This window comes from Cyanistes caeruleus, chromosome Z, assembly GCF_971803275.1.
Source record: "Cyanistes caeruleus chromosome Z, bCyaCae1.hap1.1, whole genome shotgun sequence".
NCBI lineage: Eukaryota > Metazoa > Chordata > Aves > Passeriformes > Paridae > Cyanistes > Cyanistes caeruleus.
The window spans coordinates 7047749-7057876 of record NC_141732.1 but is presented as its reverse complement, the minus strand read 5'-3'; the positions used below and the strand labels follow the sequence as shown (position 1 = coordinate 7057876).

The following is a 10128-nucleotide window of genomic DNA, read 5'->3' as shown; positions in this document are numbered from 1 at the left end:
GCTGGAAAATGGTTCCAAGCGTGAGTGCAAGGGATGCGTGTGCATCCAACGGTGTGTGTCTGTGTCCGTGTCTGTGTCTGTGTCCGTGTCCGTGTCCGTGTCCGTGTCCGTGTCTGTGTCTGTGTCCGTGTCCGTGTCTGTCTCTGCCTCTGTGTCCCTGGGTGCTGGAGCTTCATGTGTTCACCCTGTGTAAGAAATGAAGATTCTCTCATCTGTCTCACAACTGTCTCAAGGACAGAGACTGAGACCCTGAATGTCACAAGGCACTTGGTTTAGGGGTTTGGGCCTAGCTGAGATGGATGTTTGCTAAGTGATTGTTTGCAGGTGGTTGCAAGGTACACTGCCCTCGTTCCTGCTGGTGAACAAAGGCTTGCAAGACGTGGTTTGCTCTCTACCCTACCCCTACCCCTGCACAATGGAATTCATCACAATGATCATCAATCTCCTCTGGTTTTGGCCCTATGCCCCTTGCTTTGTAATATCTATAAAATTACACCCCAAACTTACCTTCCTTTGAGATCTCCCCAATGGACAGAAGACCCTGCGTTGATGGATGGCTGAGTGGACCTCGACGTTGGTAGCTATAATCCCCTTACTCTCTTTTCCTTCTGCTTTGCTTTCTCCTCTTTCCCCTCTATCACATATTAGTGCTGATGAGCACTCAATAAAGTGTGTTTCACTGTTTAAGTCCCTGGTTTCCTGATAATCTTTTGTACTCTAAGATCAAATCAGAGAACCACATCAGGAATCCCACCTTGGGGATCGTGACACCCTGGCAGTAAATTCTTGGATATAATGAGTGTAATAAATAGAAATGATTCATGCTAACTAAATTGTTACTATTTAGAAAGTTATTATTAGTAGCAATCAAGGAAATTAGTGTTACAAGGCCGATGTATCCCTTTACAGGTGTTACATGTTAAAATTAAGGTACAGGATGTAGTTTTGAGCTAAGTAATGTTCCAAGACAAAATTGACCTTGAGATGGACAAGGTTGGAACGCCTTTAGGCATGAAGCCTGAAATTATGAAATGTAAGACTAATTAGTGGAACATAATGCTTACTTCCATAACACACCGCTAACTGTGCACACGCAACCTGTAAGGCCATCCAGAGAACAATGAGGATGAGTGTAAGCCTTCATCCAAAAGCCCCCCAAAAGAAGACTGAAGACCCCCTAGCAACAAGTGAGGCATGCGCCGTGAAGAATAGTGACGGAAAATTAGAGAATCGGAAATAGGATGAGATTTGCAGGAAACAATAAGGGATATGTATAAGCATACAGTATATAAGTTTAGTTTGAATTGCTCTGTTTTGTACGTGAGGTAGGGCGGGAAGCCCTCTCCATACCCCGGTCAGTTTTGCTTATGTTTTAATCATACTTAAGTACTGGCAAGCTATATTCATATATGTGTCTATATATATATATAGTGTATCTATATTTTTTTTTTTTCGTTATAAAATTGCTGTTAATTCAACAGACCTAGTTGACTAAATTTCAATTTCATTTATAACAATGAGTATGATCCTGGATTTACCCAGGCTTTTAAGTGAAGAAACCTTGGATCTATTTATCTATGGAGTTCCTAGGAAACAAAGCTACATTTTCAGTGGTGGTTCTATTGTATTTTGATTAGTCTCTGATGGACTTGTGGGTTTATTTGCTGCTGGAGTTGAAAGGAGTTGATCAATAGTTTACTCATGTAAGCATGAATTAACTATTAAGAGTCAGCAAATACTAGTAACAAGCCAAAGAAGCAGGATGCACCTTAGCCTTGTCAACATAAACAGAATGCACCTTAAGAAGAGAAGAGGAGCAGAACCTGTTGAAACTGGCACAGAAACTGCTGATGAAGGACTGTTCATGCTTCAGAAAGAAAAGTGAAAAGTGCAAAGTGAGGGAGACTGCCAGCCTTCATCGGAATGACCCCTGTGGAAGACTCGCAGACTTCCTCAGAGCAATCACCACAGGACACTGCATGGGCGAGTCAGCTATGCTAGTGATATGAATGACTTTCAAGAAGTAACTTGTATAACCAGTCCTATCCCAAGGAATGTAATGAATATGCATGAAATTGAACGATAAACTGTGCTGTGTAAAGTGCTGAGTGTGTGTGTTAGGAGGAGCGACCCCCATGTACCCGGCGCCGAATAAAGCCAATCCCTACCTCACTGAGTCAGTGTCTGAGGTGACTCTTAGCTCAGCATTGGAGCAAATCAGAGCAGTTGCTGAATAGGAATCATTTTGAGTAGCGTGCTATAAAAAAATAATACTGAGAGGGTGAGCATCTTTTGTTCCCAAACAGCAGTGGCTTTCCAAAATAAATATATTGGATAAATTAAATCTATGCTTTGCAGTTTAGTTTAGTTTTGTTTTGAGACTTTTCTTTCCCAATGGTTTATGAATAGCTAGCATAGAGTTTTGAATAGGAGACTGTCATTGTGCTGCTTTAAAATAGAGAAGATTCCATGAAATAATGGAAGCTGGAGTTTTTCTTGTAGTAGCATAAAAATGGATTTAGTGATGTAGTCAGTCACTTTTGTGTATAAATATCCAGTTAATATAGCATTAAGAAAGACGTATTGTAGGTGTAGGCAATCCATTACTAAAAAGATTTTCTGTGTCCTGAAGTTGGTGCATCAAGGATCTCTATTTATTTCTTGCTTCTAATTTTTACTGTTTTCAATTTGGGTTGCTTTTCTTACTGTTTTATTTGAGTCTCAACGTTTCAGTGATCTTGTCTTTATGTTGCAGGCTGTAGTAAAGCTGAGCCACTGCTATCAGGATTGAATTGCTGTGAATGGTGGTATGAAAATGCTTAAGGGCAGTCTCTGACACAAAGAGCTGCACTGTTTGCTGCTCTAAGTCCCATACTTAAATGTATGTGTGAAATGTTAATGTATGATGTTGTTCTGCCTTTGCAGTATGTGCTTCTAAACCAATTAAATTTTCCTTCCCGGATGCAGTTTTATTTTGTTGATGGTGACAGTGTTGATTTCAAGTTCATGTCGTGTTACTGAGTTCATCTTAAGAAACTAACATTCATGTCTGATGTATATCCTAGTCTAGATGAAGAAAAGAGAACTGTCCTTTGCTTTTTGAGATGTTCTTTTTTGGTGAAATGTATCTGCCTGTTTGACTTGTGGAGCTTGGCTGGAGCTGATTCAAAGGTATATATTCATCTTCCCATCAGGGCTGGACTATAATGCTGAATCTGTCCTTAGCAAAAGGGTAACCAAACGAGGGCTGAAGGCTGGAATTCCACAGAAAAAGCAAAGAAAGGTATTTTGTGAGGGTTGAGAGGAAGAACAACCATCTGTAAAGTCCCAAGCTACTTGCTAAAAGGGCATTTTGAAAGGGATTATGTTAAAATGGTTCTTGTACTCTGGGTTAAATGCATGGGAGAAAAAACAAAAATAGATTCTTGAGGGGTCCAAACAACTTTACTGGAAAACTTTAGAAAATCAGTGAGCTTTGGCAAAAGGTTTGGTACAGCATCCAATCAACATAAAACACTTCTCAGAGCATTGACTTGACCCATTCCACTTCACAAACTTCAAATTTGTTTGATGTTAAACTACTCAAAATGATGTTACTCCAAGAAGAGGAATTAGAAGAAGAAAAAGAGAGAAAAGATACATAAAAGCACGCATAAAGATACAAACTCCTGAGTTCCAGTGGTGTTCAGATAGATACTTCAAGATGAAAGTAGTACCAGGACATGTGGCCTCATGCTGAGCCTTAAACATCCTTCAGCCTCCATGGGCCTACCCCCCAGGTGGGACTTCTGGTCATTTGGCCACACAGAAGCTGGGTCAGGGGCTCCAGGGGTGGAGAGCGGAGCATTTCCTCTAGTGTGTCAGTACTTGGCAGCTCAGCCAGGCTGGGATACAGGCCCTTTGGCAAATGTGAGGTAGTTCACTGCCTTGCCCGGGGAAGGCCTGACCTTTTCCCCTCCACACGCGTGTCCCAGAAGCTCTCAAGACATCGATCTTTCCAGTCTCTGACACCAGCACAGGAAATTCTGCAGGGATAAATCTGCTCTGGTTTCCAGTGGGCAAGTTCTCCGAATAGAAGATCTTCTTGTAGGCACTTCCAGTTCGTATTCATTAGAAGTGAAGCAATGAGTACTGTAATAAAGAATTGGGTGAATAAAAATTCGGAAGAAAAGGTTTAAATAAAGTATGTGTAATTATAACTAATGAAAATATGGAATAAGGAATTCTCCTCCAGGTCGAGGTAGAATTCCTTTTCCAAAGTCACGGATTGCAAAAGAACCCCCCCCAGATAACAAACCTCAGCAGGCTCATCAACTCGGAGGAAAGGACAGGACAAAGACCATCATAGAAACAAAAGAACTAGCCTGAAAGTCTACCTCCGGACAAAGGCAACGCCCGGCCGATTTCGGCCCGGAGACCATCAAGCAAGACAAAAGGGACGAGCCTCAGGAAAATGGTCGTTGCCAGAATTGAACACCACACCCGCCAAACCTATGCTAAAGAAACTCAATCAAGAAGGACAAAGAAGAGACTACTCCTCCGAGATATCCATCAGCACTAGCCCGGATCCCTCGACTCTGCTGTGATGAAATATGTTAAAATACATACAGACTCACTTTGCATTTGAGGAGACTCTGCCCGGACACTTACTGACTCAATGTTCTAGGCCAGGAAATCCATTCACCCGACAATCAGGGACACTTGGTGAATGGAAACTGGTTGGAATTCTAGCCTGGGGACATAAAATCCCTATAAAAACCCAGGCCAAAGAACCCTCAGACGTGGATTTGGGAACACCTATACCTTGCGTATAGACCCTGTCCACCCAGCGCTGCGCTGTCCATTTATTGTGGTTTTTCCTCGCTGTTTTGTTGTTTTATTAATTTATAATAAATTTATCTTTTTAATCTTTAATCTGCCGTTGAATTTATAACAGTACTATGACCAGGACTAGAGGGGTTCTGTGTCCACCTGAGTGGAGGAAAGGGACATTCAGCTCTCTTGGACTGTGTGGATTGATGGCCTGGCACTTTGGACCCACAAGAGCAGGTGGCTTTGGTCAACAGCAGTGCAAAATGTACCCTGATGCCACAGAGCTGTCTAGGGGCAGAATCCATCTCTGTTCCTGGGGTGACAGGGAATCCCAAAAGATTGGGATGCTTGCCTGCACTGCAAGCTGAAGAGAGCCTTCAGCTCAAACAGCCACAAATGATAAAACGCCACTGGCGCAGAGGCCCTGTGTATCCTCGGCATAGAGTACTTCAGGAGACGATGTTTCAAGGACCCAGAAGGGCATCGTTGGGCTTTTGGGATAGCTGCTGTGGAGACAGAGGAAATTAGAGAGCTGGTCCCTGGTGCCTCAGGGGACCCTTCTGCTGTGGGGCTGCTGAGGGTCAAAGAACAACAGGTACCAATGGCTACCACAAGAGTGCATTGTCAAAAGTACTACCTCAGCTGGGACTGTGTGACCCCCATCCATGAGATGGTTTGTGAACTGGAGAACCCAGGAGTGGTCAGCAAGACTTGCGAGCCTTTGCAGTCCCATATGGCCTGTGAATAAGTCTAAGGGAGAGTGGAGACTGACAGTGGAGTATCATGGCCTGAATGAAGTCACACCATGTGACGGATTGGCATTTAAGAAAAAAAGTAGAAAACACCCACAGAAGTTAAGGCTGCTGGAGGCTGATGGGAGTATTTTTCTCCTGGCCGATAGCTGGCCATTTCTGAGAATTGACAGTAGTTTTGATCATTGAAAAGTGAGATCAACCTGTGAACACCACCCTTTAAAACCTAAGCCTGAGAATTTCTGTTCTCTTTGTTTCCGGCTGTGAAAGGTAACAGGGCTCTGGTTCAGCCTCCTCCCCCCCAGGCGGGACAAGGCCGCGGGGGGAGCGGGGCTGGCCGGAGTTGTGCGGTTCCCAGGGGGGGATGGAGACTGTGAAGACAGGAGCCCCTTCTCAGAGGGGCTGAACCCCTTGCAGGGCTCGCTGAGCCTTGTACAGGGGGGCTGCCGGGCCAGGCCGGATCCTGGCTCAGCTGCAGTTTCTGCCACTGCTGAGTTTCACCAGAGACTGCTGAGGAAGGGGAGGGAAAGTCATCAGCCTGCAGCATGCTGAGATGCTGACCACACTCCCCCAGAGCAGCCACTGAAAATTCTCCATCACAAACAGCCGCAGCCTCTGCCCAACAGAGATCAGGTAGCCACCCACAAGGCTTGAGCCAGATTTTAACCCTTTTATTACCCAGATGGGACCTGCAGATTTAATCCTTTTCCAGAGAGAGGAAAGTGAGAGTGATTCACATGTAAAGAGACAACATAAACCATCCAAGTCAGTAAAAGAAAGGATCAAGCCTCAGATGGGAAGAGAATGAGGAGATGCACTAATAAGCAGAAATATTCTTTTGTTAAGGTTATGGAGATGGACAATAATGTAGTGAAAAAAACTCCTTTAATTCATGAAAGAGTATTTCAAAGGGGTATGAAGTATTTCAAAGCATAGATCTGAGCAAAAGTAATCCATTGATGAAGCTGAGCAGATGGTGAAGTAGTTGTGATCTCATGAAATGCTGGAACAGAGAAAGAGAAGTGAGAGTTGCCGAAGACTTGTGGCCCCCAAGAGGAAAAAGAGAAAACTTCTGTTTCCAGAGAGGCTCACAGAGACAGATGAAGAGAACCTTTGCCTTTGAATGACTCATCCTTAAAATGACATCCCTTGAGTTCATGGCCCATGAACACACCTCTGAGTGGTGTCAATTGGGAGAAGAACCTGATGGCAGAGTTTCCGTATGGCTGGCATCAGAAGAATAGAAAGTCATGAGAAAAGAAAGTCATGTTTTCTTGTCAAGAACTCTCCATAGAATGACAGAAGAGAACTTCTTTTTCTCTACGAAGACTGATGAAAAGGATACTATGTACTATGTAGTTGTGACTGCTTTAACCACCAAGTTTTGTCTCTAAGTTGTCAGTTGGACAAAAAAAAGTTGAGTGGTGGGGAAGAAGTTTTTTTTATTCTGGTTTCTTATTCTTGTAGTTTTGTTAATAAATTTTCTTTATTCCTTTTAAGTGTGTTTTGCCCATCCCCTAATCCATATCTCACAGCAAGAAATAAGTAAGTTTTTTAGTCTTTTTTTTTTTAGCTTGTGCTTTAAAACCACAACACACCATCACCGAGTGCTGCCATGCTGGGCGTGCACAAAGTTCAGTGTAAACTGGAGTCCACAGCACCATAGACATAACTGGTACATGTTTCTCCATTACTTCATCAGGTGAGTGCAGGTGCAGTTTGCAGGTGCACAGGAATCCAGTATAGCCCCGGGGCTGGAAACACAGCCCCAGTATTTATCATGACACTGGAAAAGGGTGAGGCTCTAGAACATTTGCAGTACATCCACAACATCATTGTATGAGTCAGCACAGAAGGGCAAGTTTTTGGAAAGGAGAGAAGATAATCCAGATCCTCCTGAAAGCTGGTTTTGTCATAAAACAAAGTAAGGTCAAGGGAGCTTCCCAGGAAATTCATCTTCTGGGAGTAAAATATCAAGATGGATATCATGCGATTCCAATGAATTCAGTCAACAAAATAGCAGATCTGTCCCCACTGACTGAGCAAGAGGGAAGTTTCCTAGGCCCCCTGGGTTTTTGGAGAATGCATATTGCAGAGTAGAGTCAGATGTGACTTAGAGGAATAATTTTAAGTGGGGTCCTAAACAAATTAAACTGTTTATGCAGTAGCCCTTGGGGTAGTCAATACAGGACAAAATGTGAAAAATCTGGTGGATTTATGTTGGGGTGGGTAAAAACCTTGACTGAAGGCCATGTAGTTGTGGAGAGTAAAGTATCACCCACATTGCCCCCTGTTTAGTTTTATGTAAATGTTGCTTTGTTATCACTGGTTAAGATTTGGTGCATTATTTTACATATTCCTAATCCTCAGCTTTTTTTGGTCCCTTTCCCTCAGATGCCGCCCCTACCTTGGTTTATATAAGTTACTGTGTTACCCTGTCCCTCGACTCTTGTGTGCATCCCCATATGTGTTTGGATTATGTGTTTGTTATTTTGCTTATTAAAGATCTTTTTTTTTGTGGTCACACAATCATACCCATCCCTATTTATTTTCTCCACCCTCTGCCCTGAAAAGGTTTGTTGCAGCCACCCGTGCTGCAAGAGACTGACCCTGCATGGACCCTGTCCAGGCACCCAGCAAAGCCACTCTATCACTCCCCTCTGCCAAGTGGGTAGGTAAGAGAAAATATAGAGGCAGGCTGAGGGCATGGTCCTGTGGCAGGACCAGCTGCCCCTGATGCCTGCTGTGCCTATGGCTTCTGCTGCTCTGTGGGTGTGCAGCTGCAGCAGGAAGCTGTGGGAAGAGATGCTGCTGCCATGGCCATATGGCTCTGGGACCCCATGGCTGTGCCCCCCAGTGCCTGAGTGCCGCCCACAGCAGTACCCAGAGATTTTCTGAGGGAAATCACAATTTATTTCCTTCTCCTTGAAAAAGGTTTGCAAGAGCCCAGCTAGAGCTACTGGTGGAGCAGCCTCTGGCAGGCCTGGGGAGAGTTCTAGGGCCTGGGCTCCTTCTTCTGTCAGACATGTGGGGGCCCAGTGCACAAGCAGTCCCTACCCTGGGAGCAGATGCAACTGATGCACTGGGCAGGGGGAAGCCTCTGATGCACCAGCTTCCTCCTCCTCATCGGAGCCTGTGGGGCTGCTGTCGGGAGTCCCTTGCTGGGAACTGCTGGAGCTGCAGCTGTTGCTGCTGAAGCTGGAGCTGCAGCTGTTGGAGCTGGAGCTGCAGCTGTTGGAGCTGCAGCTGTTGCTGCTGAAGCTGGAGCTGCAGCTGTTGGAGCTGGAGCTGCAGCTGTTGCTGCTGAAGCTGGAACTCCTAGAGTTGCTGGAGCTGGAGATCCTGGAATTGCTGGAGCTGGAGCTGGAGCTGGAACTGGTGGAGCTGGAGCTGGAGCTGGCCTCAGGGCCATTGTTCCCATCTTCTGTGTGCAGAAGCCTCTGGGCCTCCTCACGGTGCTGGCCTATTATGATGCTGATGACATCATGGACCAGTGGTGCTGTGTGTTCCTCGAGGAGAGGCTGCAGCACCTCAACCAGAACCCCAGCATTTGGCCCGTGGATGCAAAGGCCATGCAAGATGCTGCTCTCTATGGCATCTACCACCCACCACCAGCCCTGGTATATTCCTGCCAGCCTCTCATGCAGCCAGGGCCGCACAGAGTCCAGAAGATGCTGTTGTTGACGGAAAGTTTCTGCCCAGACCTCAGGCAGGACACTCCCCGCAAACTCCAGCCCTGAACCTTCCTGCTCTGCTGGAGACACTGTCCCCTGTGGAGAAGATGAAGGGGACACCACAGGAGGATGGGAGCTGTTCTCATCCAGAGAGCCAGGAGCTCTCTCTGCCTGGCTGCTGCCATCTGGCAGCTCCTCAGGGACTGTGATGGGTATCTCCAGATAGTCATCTTCTCCATGATCAGAAAATCGCACAGTCACTATTGCTCCTCTGCAGAGTGGGCACACTGGATTTCTCTGTGTCCACTGCAGGATACAGCCCAGACAAAACTGGTGGTGACAGGGCAAAGTAGAAGCCACATCCTTAAAAGTGTCCTGGCAGATGGGGCAGTTGCTGTCAGTCTCTGTGGACATTTTTGTGCTCTTCAGCACGCTGTGGAGAGATAAGGATCAGCGGCTGTTTTCCCCCACTGCTGCCACCTCCTGCAGGAGGGAGAGGCCATGGTCATCAGCTGTTCTGGGGCAGGGAGGATGAAATGGCCAGGCTCCTGGGGAAGGCCACCCTCCCAGCTCTCTGAGTCCTGTCATGCACCCCACAGCCGCCCTGGTGGGACATTTTCCTGCACAGCTTACCCTCAGTGCTGCATCTGCAGTGCTTGGCTGCCTGAAGCAGGCAGGGCAGGGAAAACAGGAGTGATGGCTCTGAGGCTGGCACCAAGATGGGCCAGTAACAGGCACCACCCAGCACTAGAGAAGCCTGGCTTGATCCTCCAGTCCTCACAATGTTGCTTGGATTGAGTTCAGGCTGCAGCCAGACTGGCCCAAGCTCTGCCAACTGAGTAGAAGCAGTGAGGAACACAAGGTCGTCATCCATTCCTTCTGTGATGTCA

General features: G+C 46.0%; 1 protein-coding gene across 2 annotated transcripts; it reads right to left on the bottom strand.

The window, feature by feature from the left end:
- Nucleotides 1-8454: 8454 nt before the first annotated feature.
- On the bottom strand, nucleotides 8455-10075 carry LOC147648058 (uncharacterized). Of its 2 annotated transcripts, none has more exons than XM_086867819.1 (2): nucleotides 9872-10075; nucleotides 8455-9671 (listed from the first exon to the last, which is right to left on the bottom strand). In XM_086867819.1, exon 2 carries the CDS (start codon nucleotides 9650-9652, stop codon nucleotides 8618-8620), a length of 1035 nt encoding a protein of 344 aa, XP_086723945.1. In that variant the 5' UTR covers nucleotides 9653-9671; nucleotides 9872-10075; the 3' UTR covers nucleotides 8455-8617. The 2 variants fall into 2 exon arrangements, with proteins under 2 accessions (XP_086723945.1, XP_086723946.1); XM_086867820.1 differs by having other exon boundaries at nucleotides 8455-9721; nucleotides 9872-9957.
- Between the last annotated feature and the right edge of the window lie 53 nt (nucleotides 10076-10128).

Coding starts and splice junctions, on each gene's coding strand:
- LOC147648058 (XM_086867819.1), bottom strand. CDS start 9,652: ATGTCCACAGAGACTGACAGCAACTGCCCCATCTGCCAGGACACTTTT.